This window comes from Poecilia reticulata, linkage group LG19, assembly GCF_000633615.1.
Source record: "Poecilia reticulata strain Guanapo linkage group LG19, Guppy_female_1.0+MT, whole genome shotgun sequence".
Lineage (NCBI taxonomy): Eukaryota > Metazoa > Chordata > Actinopteri > Cyprinodontiformes > Poeciliidae > Poecilia > Poecilia reticulata.
Genome location: NC_024349.1, coordinates 24,693,034 through 24,706,308, shown reverse-complemented (window position 1 = coordinate 24,706,308; position 13,275 = coordinate 24,693,034). Strand labels below are relative to the sequence as shown.

Below are 13,275 nucleotides of genomic sequence, written 5' to 3'. Positions count from 1 at the left end.
GGGCCTCTGAAAACTGGACAGATCAGAATAATAAAAAACAAAACAAACAAAAAAATTTGGAACCATAATATTTTTTCATCATAAAATCTAATCTGTTTTTCAATCATTATAAAATATGAGTTAAAATAATTGACTCACCCTGTGTGAATAAGGGGATACTGCTGTTGGATGGATTTCCCTCCTTTAGTACCTGGAGGTTTATATGCTGGCTTGACCCTGAAAAAGGTAAACACTCACACATTTTTATTTAGCAGAATGCAAAAATCTTGTTCAAACTCAAACTTTAAAAAAGGCAAAGCAGACCAACAGTCTTACAGAGTGAACATTTCCATTTCCATTTTTAAAACTAGGCCCACAAAATGTCAGCGTGTTGCCCTGGTTTCCCTTCCTGCTTCCTGCTTGGCCGCTCTCTCAGCTGCTCGCCCGTATCGACTTTCTTTTCTGCTCCGGGTTGACCTCGCCCCTCCCCCTCCTGTTACTGATGGAGCCGGATCCTTCCGCTGTGTTGCAGCCCGGTTTGGCAGAATGTCACAGCGTTGCAAACAGTTTTAAGCCAATCAAAACGAAAGACTGTCGTGTGAAAAGGTTCCTGCTCCTGCGGTTCGTTCTGCATCGTTTCTTCATCGTCGCTCCGGGTCAACTCAACCCAACAGCCGGTGCCACCGACTCGCCTCCTCCTGCCTGCCTGCATGGATTATGTGTCGGGTATTTTTCTGGAGACAGAGCACACAGGGATGAACCAACTGGCTGTTTGTCATCCTGATTGATGCACCTGCATAGCTTAGACCTACAACAGAGCCTATTATTTATACAATGTTGATGTTCTGTTTTTGTATATACATCTATATATATAGATATATATCTCATTATGATCATCATGTGAGAAAATTAAACCATAAGTGTCTTAAACAACCACCCAACAATTTTAAAGCTCCTGAACTTTGAACTTTGGGTAAAAGAGTTTTGTCAGGTTAGCCGGGAGTTTGAACAACTCAAATTTAAAACTTAAGATAATTATGAATGAAATTTAAGACGTGTCATGACAGAAATGTACAAAACATGATAAATTGGTGATAAATTTGCACTTGCCCATAATGGATGTAAAAAAACGCTAGCTAGCCGGCTAGCAAGGGTATATTAGCAGCTGCAAAAAGTAGAAATAAGCAGCACTCTAAAAAGTTCATTGGTGTGTGCGTACGTATTCCTGATCAAGTTCAACATTTGGATGTATTTTTGAACAGACTTTACCAAATGGGAACAACCTGAAACAGAAGAGGAGAGCCAAGTGTGTAGCTCAAGTGTTAATTGTCTTTTCTCGCTCTGTTGCGCATGTTCACGTTATTACACATCACAGTAATTGTAAGAGGAAATTTCCCACATCAGAACAAGATTTCTGGGAACTGGTTGCATAATGTGCAATACTCTGAATCCCACAGCAATTTCAGGCCACAGGTAGTAAACTGATTAAAGACGGTCAGAGTGAATTAAAGAAAGCAATCCAGTTTTTAAACAAGCGGCTCAAACTCTTTGGCCGACTCGCCTCRACGCTGTTCCTGGTGTTTCGGTTGGCTCATTGGTGTATCATCGTTGTGTCCGTCCTTCTGGCTCTCTCCGCTGCATCGTTCTCAACATCAGCCGTCTGTGGCTCTGTGGACGATCTGACATCAGAGAACTTAAGGAATATGAGTGAGAATCTGAGGCTTGTGCAGGTTGCTAGCTAAATTGCATCGACATAGAATTAAAAGAAAGATGTCTTACTGACGGCACTAAAATTCAGCTTAGTTCTGATACAACAGAGCTTCTGTCTTTTAGCTCCTCAGTAGCCAGGCGTTGCATCAAGGTTTTTTATGCGCATTTTGAAGTTTCGCATTAGAAATGGTTAGGAAAAAAAAAACATCCTAAATTTTGCAAGAAAAGGTTAACGCTTGCTTGAGGTGGTTTTAGGATCTTCCCGAAAAAGAGTCAATGCGTAAAAGGGGAGATGGAAACACCTCTGGTGAATCCGTTCTGGGTCTGTGCCTTACCAGAGGCACAAAGCTCTGAAATGTTTCTACTTCCTGTTTGTTAGATTCATGTGTAGCATCGACATCGGACATAATTACACTTTAGCTGCACTTCCATTAAAAATATGTACAAAGCTCTGTTAATATTCCGCTAACGTGAAAAAAAATATATCATTAGTGAATAGGTTTATTGATGCGATAAGTCAACTTGCATCACAGTTGGATGGAAACAAGCCAGTGTGTTTAGAAGCAGGACGGTTTATGTTCCAGATTAGTTGCAAGTTGACGGCCACTGGTCCACGTCGTTTGTCCTCTGCAACTTTTAGAAAACCATTTCTACTGTGTTACTTTATTATATTAATTAATATACAATGTGTCATCTACCTTAAATGCAGCATAAAAGTCGCTGATAAGATTGAAAAATCTTTAGATGAAAACAAATGTTGGCAAGACAAGACTGGTCTGATTTTTGATAATCAGTGAGACTGGTTCAGTTATGACTACAAATATCTTTTAAATTAGCCATGAATAATATCTGCCAGCAGGAATAAAACATGATTTTTTAACAATTGTTCTCGACTTAAAACCCTTCAAAACTTTCAGCTTTTAGAAGAGTACATTTTCACCTTTCTCCAGTCCAGCTTGATTTTATATAAGGGTTTATATTTGCTGATCTACTAACTACTAATTTATTTAGTAGGTTGGTTTTTTACCCTGTTGGTACCATAAAAATCTAATAATCATCTATTTTTCTACAGAATGCAGAAACACAATTTGTCCCAGAAAAATCTGTAATTCCAGTCTGCTACCAGAAGATGGCACCAACAATTCACAGGAAGAATCTGACAGAATTTATTCTTGAACACAATTTACAATATAAATAATTGCAAGATACAAATTACAAGACCACAAGTTAAGTTATTTCCCTCTTTCAGATTCAGAAAAAAAAAGAAAACTGTCATGTACACAAAAAGTGCTTTACTCATCAGAAAAGAATAAACACGAAGGCATCTTTCTGATGCATCTGAAGAACAAAGCCACGTGTCTTTAAACTTGAAATCAACCGTCATCCAGCACTGATTTGACAAAGATCCACTTCATCCGTGGAAAATACTCAGCTGGAGATAAAAGCTGAAAGAAACATTCCTTAAAGCGAGGAAGCTTCAATACTCCAGCTGTTCTCTTCAGGGATTCTGGTTACAGGTTCATCTCATCCACTAAGAGGAACAAAAAGAAATCTACAAACATATAAAAACTGAAAGACTCTAGAAACGATCGTAATGGACATTAATAATTCTTAAAGCCGGTCTGAAAGCAGCTGCCAACGCCTTGGCTTTCATTTCAGTTGCCCAGCATTGTGAGTCAAATTTGAATTGTGATCTGATTCACGACAAGTGAATATTGTTTGTTTTAGGAAGGATATGGGCATATGCCATGGGATCTAGCCACATCTGATGAGTAGAGGTCTGCTGTTGGTCTCCAACAGGAATGTAGAAGAAACCTGTTCTGATAGAGGATCTGCCATTCAAACAATAGATATTTCTGAAGTATTTTCATGAACTTCATACTGAAACTCCCACAGCACTCCAAGGCTACGTTCAAACAGCAGCCTGATCCAACCCAAATCGGATGGTTTTTTTGCCCGTATGCGACCCACGTCAAACACCGCCATCTCAACGCTCCAATTCAGATACTGTCACCCTACAAAACATCACATCTGTTCCACATGTGGTGCTAAACCAGATGTGCATCAGATTGTTTTCACGGCATCCACAGACTGAACGGTCACGTCGCATTTTATCCAACTTTGATGTCATTCTGGTGTCTTAATTCTGCAGCAGAAGAAGCCAGACGTGGTCAACTTTGATGTAAGCAATGATGGAAGATTTGAATTCGGATATTACGAAAGACGTGTGCATCAGGAAATAGCATCTCAATCTCACCGCTCTTATTCCTGACTCCACATCCAATCGGATTCCTCCACAGACGTCGCACTCAATGCTCTACTAAACGCCGTTGCCTTTAGTTGTGACTTCTTTCTATTAACTTACTTCATCCTGTTACGATTCTGTGACAATACCGTTGTCTCCCTTTGCAGAATAATTTGAAAATTGATCCATAGATGGCGCCATAATATTATTATTACCTCGGTAAACGGTGCGCTGCTGTTCGACGTCTTCATTAGAAGTTCTTTTTCTGTGCAGGTGGGTCACAAACAGTTCACATTTTAGTCTGATTGCGGCCCCAATTCATTTATGGTACAAGTTCTTTTCGCAAAAAGAAAAAAAAAGGACTTTCAAAGTAAAAAAAAAAAAATTGATCAGTACCTGCTGTGTGAACGTAGCCTAAGCTTTAAGGTGATGCCGACTTTATTCCAGTCTATCCTACAGGTTACATAACGGCAGGTAAAGTAAATTAAGTGAAATGTAAAAGTCATTTCCACTGAGGTTAATGAAAGGGGTTTGAAATCAGACGTTTTTTATTACAGTGAACCTTTACACAGAATACCCAGTTATTTACTTTATGCCCATAAAAGTACACTCATAGCATTTGAAGCCATCATAAATAAGTTGGACATCTCATGAAATCCCCCTCTCTCCTCTGTGTCGTTGTGATAAAGTGCAGAGTACAGTCTTTTGCTGATGATGCGCTTCTTTACATTTCATATGGGGTCAAAATTACAGAGAAACTGGATGTGTTTAGTGTCGAATCTCATCACACGTCTTCAAATATGAAATGTAGAGCACATAAATACGGACGAAGGCTCAGATCAAGTTTCACACATATCAATAAAACAGGTTAGATACTGTACAAGAAGAGGACACAGTGACTTTAGAAACGGCTGATTAGCTGCATCAGTGAGTTTGATCCGATTCTGTCGATTTGATAAACTACAACATCATGACCACCGAATTCTGCCACAGAGCTCCCAAAAGACAAAATGAGTTGTCATTTTTAAAATATGTACATCACATATGAAAATCTGGGCAACATAGATTCTGCAGGCAGTGAACTGAGCTGAAACATCTGTGTGTGTGTGTGTGTGTGTGTGTGTGTGTGTGTGTGTGTGTGTGTGTGTGTGTGTGTGTGTGTGTGTGTGTGTGTGTGTGTGTTTGTGGACATGCACAAGTTATTTTACATTCACAGTTGCAGCAGATGGGTGAGTTATGGGAGATCAGGTTGGCCTTGTAGTCACTGAGAAAGTAAGAGGGTCATTCCCAGGCACACGCAAACTCTAGCTTATTGTGTAGTTTAATGATAATAATAGTATCAATAATAATAATAATGATAAGATCCCTGCTTTCTTTCACTGCGTTCAGTACCGACATGATCAACACACCGGGTGCGGTCTAGGTCCGGCAGCAGCCAGCGACCCTCATTTCTTTGTCCACGTATTCCTGCAGCTGGAACTTTGGCTCGTCTGGTTCCTTCATGGTCCGGTGCTTCAGCTCTCTGGTGATCACACACACACACACACACATGCACGCACACACACATGCACGCACACACACATGCACGCACACACACACGCACACACACACGCACGCACAAACGGAGTCAGAGAGAACACAATTAATGTCCGACTTGTGTGTTGGTAGGTTTTCTGCAAAGATCTCCATCAATTGTAAATTTTCAATAATCACAAGTTGGTGGAAAAGCAGGAAGTTGAAGGAGTATGTGATTTAAGGGTAAATATGAGCTTTAAAAAGAATAAAAGCACATGTACTGTATGACTAAAGTAACTAAATATATTCAAAAATAAAAGGTTGAAAAGCAATATTTCTAAACAGTTATATGGAAGATGGATACACAAACAGTCAAATAATTTGGGATATTCTTAGATGATTCAGATAAATATATACATATTTAGTTCAAATTTATGTTTTGTATCCAAGATATTGGTTTAATATTTACTGTCATATGTATTTATGATATAACGGTATATTGAAAAATAGCATAAAGGGGTTGGAATTAAAAAACAAAACATGTAAGCTACTTATCACTCCTTTTCAAACAAGTATAGTAAGTTAGGAAAAAATACTGAACACCTTCCACATTTATTCTAACACACTCACTCAATTTCCTTTGGAATCAGTCAAAGACAGCCACTTTAATCTAACCAGACTACATGTAGGTTTTATATGTGAAATCTGCTCATTTGTCTCAAAGGAAGTCTGTACTTCATCTGGATTTATGGTGGAATCGTTTCTAGGTTTGAAACTTGTTTTTCTTTATCAAACTGTAATTATTTCCACTGTCGGTTAAGTTTCATGACCAAACCGTTTTAGGGGAAAATGTCTCATCATGCTAATACAGCTTTAAGAACTTATTTGCATTAAAACAACTCTACTGAATGATTCTTCTTGATCCTAAATTGTGCTGTATTGACTGGATGTGTTTCTGTATATGTTGCTTAATGCATTAAAGTTAATGTCCTTTTGTAGAATGTTTTTCATTATAGTCTAATTTATATTGCTTTGATTATCTATTTGGCCTTCATTCTGTATCTGTATCCGTCTATTTTTGGAGTTATTTTTATTCTGAACCTCTAATGTGATCTCTTTGCTAAACTCCCTGACCTGAATGTATTGGCTGTAAGGTGGTGCAGCAGTGAATCAGTAAGTTAGTTAAAATATTGAAGTGGTTTGTTGTTTAGTGGTAAATAACAGCGATGTTCTGCAGGCCGTGTGGTTCTTTGTGCAGGATTCAGCGGCTTGCATGAAATCTCCCCTCGTAATTCTGAGGCATAAAAGCGATCTGGTTATTCTAACAGAAAACTTTTCTCCTCTGTTTGCATCTCTTTGTACCATCTGCGTCCCCTATGATCTGCTTTGCTGTCATTTTGAGCTTCTTTCATGCTAGATTTGTGTCTCATTAGGAGCCTCCGCACTTCCTTTATTGACCTGCCATAAAAAAAAAAAAACGTAATAATTTCAAACTAATGGAGCTGATATGCCACCACCTCCAGAACCTTTGAGCCCTCCGGGTCTGTATTTGGCGGCGCGTGCCAGCAACCCACCCGTGGTTACCGTGGAAATTAGCTCATTAAGACGCAGGAATCAGGAGCTTGATGAGTTTTTAACCTAATATTGAACAGGAGTGCAGGATGCTTTTGTCGACACAGAAATGAATGTTTTGATTACTGCTTTAATATTAGAGCAGTATATTAGCTAAAAAAGTGAATAAAAAATAGGTAATTTATTCTCACTAATACACACATTACATTCCCCTGCTCTGTTTTTGGTTGCTTTCCCAACCCTAACGCGATCAGAGCGAATAACAAAAAGTGACAAAGTGGAGATTTAACTGTGACAAAACAGATGAGCGATCCAAAGTTATGAAGCAGCAAACATGAGCTGGAGGACGAGGAGATGAACGGATCAGATTTGATATTCTGTATTTGCAGAAGGATTGTGTGCCAGACAGCGAGTCTATTATTGGCAACGTCTCAGCAAGCCGGCCTGTTACCATAACGAGGCTATAAAAGGGAAACGGCTCCCACACAAACTGCCTGACATTATACATTAAGAAAAAAAACACACACAGCTGAAATAGTACCCTCTGTGCTTTTGACTTATTTTTACAGTTTGGTTTGTGTTGTTCAATTAATCTGAAAAATAGAGTTGGTTTCTCAACTCAAATTTTGTTTTGCACTTTGCTTATACAGTAAAAAAGGTGCACAATTTGGTTTTTACATTGTTACCGTTTGTCACATTAATACGACGCCTATAAACTGTCCAAATTCATTGTAGATTGGAACAAAATCATTCAAGAAAAGAAATAACCATAAAAATCCCCACTGACTGGTCAGAAGTTTGATGATATATTAGACATAAATTAAAAAGTATCAGTATTGGTGATACGGGCCTGTGTTTACTTGGTATCGGATCAATACCAAAATACTCAGAATCGCACACCTCTGGAAAATGAGAAACTTATGAGTCATGGAAATTTTTTGAGAAAATCTTTCTTCAGAAATATGAACTGTGGATGCCGACATTAGCATATGCTGCTGCAACATGCTAATGTTTAGCATTGACATGCTATTTTAGGCTTGAGCAGTTTTGCTGATAGGCTAACTCCTTTTAGCACAACTTCAACACAATAGTCTCTTCCAGCGTCCAATCAGATTGTTTTTTTGAAGCAAAATTAACCCTCAGTAGACCAACATAAGCAGCTTTATCGTCCATCGCAGATCTTGCTAGTGCATCAGATTTATGGGTGTACCAGAAACACTCAAATACAAAAGGTTCCAGAACTGATTACTTTAAAACATTTTAACACGTTGAAATTGTTTTGAGTAAATACGGTTGCACTATTTCCACTCCTGTGAGCTAAATGTTTTCTTGTTTGTGTCTTATTACAAGTATTATTAAACATAAAAAATCTGAGCAAAAGTGGCATCTCCTGTTCAAACTGTTTCCATAACAACCACTAGACAGTGTTTACAGACCAAACATGGACTTTGATCAACGTTACTGAATAAATGTAGAGATATTAAAATGTTTCTACACTTTAAAGCTCGATATTAAGCACATTAAAGTTTTTAAACATCTTTACCATGACAACCATAACATCACTCCCATATTCTGTCCTGCTGTTCTTTAAATTTGAGTGTTTCTGTGAAAAGCCGTCCAGGCATATTAACAGGCACCAAAGTGTTCTGAGGAGGAGGAAATACGACTTTTAATACTGGTAAGAATCCCAGTGGTTCTCATGCTGCCCCCTGGTGGTGGGGGTGTTTTCTGGTCACTACTCACATTAATCCCTAATCACTAAAGCTCCTTTATTTTCTGTGAGCCAGGAGGAAACAGCAGGATGATTTCCATGGTTTTGCTTCAGCTGATCTGGAATAAATACTTGTACAACAGCAGCAACAAACGAGCGTTTTCTAAGAAACTCAAGATACCATTCGACTTGGTGCGGCTCATGCTGGGATTCTGTGTTTGCGTGACTCACTTGGCCGCAGCGGTGAAGGCCAACTCCACATTCAGTCCTGATTTAGCGCTCGTCTCCATGAAGGGCACTCCAAACTCCTGCACAGGAAACACGACTGCTTTTAGCATGCCGACGGAAATCTAGTGAGGGGAGGAAATAACCCTGGAAATGATTAGGTCTTTTATTAATGCACACTTCGTTTGATGGTTGGGGTTTAAAATACCTGCAGAGGCATGATGGAGTTGGAAATTAGCGGCAATAACTCAACCTCTTTTTGAAAACACGTCGATATTTCTGGCCTTGAGCCATTTTTCGCTTTCTTTCTTTCTTTCTTTTTTTTTTATTTCCAAGCAGAGTCGATGAAAAGTGCTCCCAGGTACAGAAATATGATTTTGTGGAAGCGAAAACAGTCTTAATATTCCAGCTGAGAACGACGTCCCGACATCTGCAGAGGTCCGGCCAGATTTCCTCCCCATGAATTCAAATTTATCCTCAGAGGTTCTCTGAGTGAAACGGCCGGGGTAATTCATTTAGCAAGGCGCCACCATTTATGATAATAACAACATTATGCAGGGCTACCAAATGTGTAATTTAACAGAATAATCAAGAAATGACACACAGACTAAGGACGGAGGGCGTTTGTGCCGGAAGACGGCGCAGAGCAGAAGCTCCTGTGTGAAGTAGAGAAGGTTCACCTTGGCCAGTTTCTCCCCTTCCTCTCGCTTCACCATCCTGTCATGTGTGGAGTCGACCTGGAAAACACGACAACATGCGGTTGCTCTGATGGTCTCAGTGCCGACACAATGTGAGAATAAAATGCAACTTTTTATTTTATTTTAGAAAATACCAAACATTCTGTACGTGTAACTGGTGCAGATAAATACATGTGAATAACACCAAATGCAAAATTTTATTTCAAGAATTTGTCTCAAAACTCCAAAAATGTATTTCACATAGAAATTTTTTGTCATTATTTTTGGAATATTTTACAAAATACTAGAATTTAAAATGATCTTTCAATTTCTAAGCCACAAAGGATAATTGCTGAAGAAGATTGGTGTTCAAAGCTGTGTGGACAGCTTGTGAAAAGTTCAGTGGAAGGAAAAAACACTTAAGATTCAAAATGTGTGAATGTAGCAACAGTTAGAGCATTAGGAGCCATCACTCATAGGCCTGCTGCAATGAGCAATTAAAATGAGTTCAATAATTTCCATTCTGATGACTAATATACTTTGAAGGGGAATTTTGTTTAGAGACTTCATAATCCATTTTATTTATGGTTTTTGGTGGTTTTATTGTAAATATTTAAAATGTCTTCCAGCTCTGGCGTGGTATGTCCTGTACAAAATTAAGGTTTTTGAGAGAGTGAACCTGCATTATTAAGCCATAATTATTAATAGTTGAAAATATTACAAAACAATATTATTGTTTATCACTATAATTTATTGGTCAAGTTATCATCAAGCAAAATGTGTTTCTGTATTTGTTATTTGTAGCTTATACCCACAGGTGTCTCCAGGACGGAAGCATCTTAGTGAGGCTCAGGTTGCTCTGTTGCTGTTTGTCCATTTTCGAGTTAAGGTCAAATTTCCATCTCTTTTTCTAATCAATGTTCCAGATCTTTAGAGTGGAGAGGCACAGAACAGACTTTCTTTAGGCCCAGTGTGAAGTTTACACAGCAGTTTATGGCGCCCTCTGCTGGTGACGCTCTACCGAGTTTGATCAAATTCAAAATGAGTTTAGACGTTTTAAGAGAGCTGGATGCTTTGCTCTGATGACAAGCTTTCATTTTCCAGCTGTACCTGCTCACTTTGCTTAAAGCACCAATTCCTGAGCGAATATAGTGTAAAGCAAAGGTGGACGTTAATCGTACTGTTAATCATTTATCGTGATACGCTTCTTATCATGATAAGAATTTGGATTTATCGCCACAATAAATTCCAATTAATGATTTAAATAAATAAACTAGAGAGTTTTTTAATACTCAGTCGCTGTGTTGTTGCTCCTTTTGCACTGTTTGGTCACCCGTTTGCATTCACGGATCCGCCTTGGTGCTCCCATTCTCTCTACACCCTCCTCCTCCTCCATGAGCCTTCCCGGCCACCCTCCGAGTCCATCTGCCCAGCCATCTCATAGTGTTGCCAACAAGGCCTCACCTTGTTGCCCAGCAGCATGACCACAACGTCCTGCTGGGCGTACTCGTGAATTTCAGTCAGCCACGCCTGCGGATGAAAACAGAGCAAAGATTAGGGGAAGAAATTAAAAAGGGAACAAAAGGATGAACCGGGGACGACAGACGGAGACAGCGGTGATGAAGAGGAGAGTCGGGGACGAAGGCTTGTGTGAGAGAAGATGGATTGTTTCATGAAGGGAAAGACAAAAGACGCATTTGTTCTCTGATCATCAGCAACTCGTGTGCTTTCTTCTTGTATCTCGGTCCATCCATCTCCTTCCAATTACACAGTTCCTTTGCTCTTGTTTAGTCTTGGGTTTCCCTCACTCACAGCTCTCTCTAGAAAATATCTCATTTATTTGTGGGCTGTGTTCAACCTTTAGGTGCAACCTTTTGAAATGCAATACGAAGAGTAACATAACTGCATACTACTAACCCACAGAAAGTAATGACAGATTTAAGTCTAACAGGACTGGCAAAGACAAGACTGTTGTTGTATCTCCAGACCTAATTAGTATTAGTCCAGTTCTTCGGCTTGTATGACATAATTAAATTCACGTGGAAAAATGAATAAATGCACTTGGAAATACTCCACTGCACCAATTAAGAGATGGGTGATGTGTAAGAGATGAGACAGAACAGGATGGCAATGCAAAGAAATGAGTAGCTATGGCAACTAGCATGTCCAAGTTGCTTCAGCCTCAATGGAATTTTGCGTTTTCTCTTGAACTTGTATCCTGCTTAAACTGTGCTTCTTGTGTTGACCTTTTATTTTTTAAATACCATTTCCTGCCTTTTTGTTTTCCTTCTCATCAGGTTTGGAGACTCCTTAGTGTGGAGATTATTGAAGATATAGGATGCATTTACACCAGCCCTGCTTAGTCCGCTGTAATCAAACTCTAGTTTGTTTGCCTAGAAAGTCTGGTTCGTTTGGGGAGGTATGAACACGCAAGTGAACTCTGATGCCGGTCAACAAAGTGAACTCTGTTCTGCCTACAAACCGAGGTCTCTGTCTGATTGAAATGAACTCTGAAGCAGTTCAAATTGCAAGCGGACTGGAGACCACTCCAAAAGCAAACCACACCGGCTGAAAATGTTGCCGTTATGCAACCCAATAGAACCAAATCTACTGGACTATCAGGTGTGAAAACACCCTCAACTTGAATCCAAGTACTGCTGATGTTAATTTTCAATGTGAAACAATCTTAGGGAAGTTATCAAACTTGTTTTGTACAAAACCTTGATATATTAAAACTATCTGAAAATCCAAAACAACAACAAAAGGAAGTGCAGTCAGCATGAAGCCCACTCTGCCTCTGCAACGCTTCCAGCTACTGACTAAAGACAGACATTCAGAGATTGATCCCTCCTACTGCGGTAGGAAATTTGTTTCTGCTCGGGGGGACTTGCAGCAGGGTTCTGGTCAGTTAGGAAATACCACCCCATCACTCTGCCTTAAGGGGCTTTCAAAATAATAATATTTTCCATGTTTGAAGTTTTGACAACATGAAAAGTCGAGTTTGAGCCAATGGCTTCTGGAATCCTGAAAACTTTATGCTTTCTTTCAGCGTTTATTTGCTGTACTTGATATATTATTGATGGCCAGGCTGTACAACAGTTAACAAAAGGCTGGCTTTTATGACAGATGATGAAATAGATCAGGGGTGTGTTGAAGCATGGATATGTGTAAAAGTTGCAGGATGGTATTTTTTGAGGAACGGACTTGGACATCTCTTAAATAGACGATTTCAATACATGTATCTGACTCTTAAGTTACAGAACCAACTGCAAATTCTGAAAGTTATTATCAAGTTAACAGAAAACACTTAATTGATCAGACTGACCAATCTAGAGCATCATTCTGTGGTGAAACCTTAAAAATACGTCTCCAAAGTTATAACTTAAAGTGTCTAGAAGAGTGGATGAAAGCGCCGAGATAGAGTCACAAAGTCATATAGCAAAGCTACGTTAGACCTTTAGAGTGCAGGTAGTTTCCATCATGACTGCATCATTCAATTGTTTCTAGAAACTAAAAACCAGAAAGCTAAAGTTGGCAGAATATTTACCAATTAAAGACGCAGTGATCTCACTTCAGTTATTTATACACAACGTGTTTTGAAGTGTAAGAAGGTAAAATATTCTTTGGTCTGTTTGATCACA

The 13,275-nt window shown here is 39.1% G+C and overlaps 1 protein-coding gene across 1 annotated transcript in view; it reads right to left on the bottom strand.

The window, feature by feature from the left end:
• Nucleotides 1-2,831: 2,831 nt before the first annotated feature.
• Nucleotides 2,832-13,275, bottom strand: part of rab26 (RAB26, member RAS oncogene family) — an 87,326-nt gene continuing 76,882 nt past the window's right edge. Inside the window, exons 6-9 of the mRNA XM_008437961.2 lie at nt 11,099-11,164; nt 9,638-9,694; nt 8,964-9,040; nt 2,832-5,456 (exon numbers count right to left, since the gene is read on the bottom strand). Of these exons, the coding sequence (XP_008436183.1) occupies nt 5,354-5,456; nt 8,964-9,040; nt 9,638-9,694; nt 11,099-11,164 (303 nt within the window). The 3' untranslated portion in view covers nt 2,832-5,353. The remainder of the gene's footprint in view (nt 5,457-8,963; nt 9,041-9,637; nt 9,695-11,098; nt 11,165-13,275) is intronic.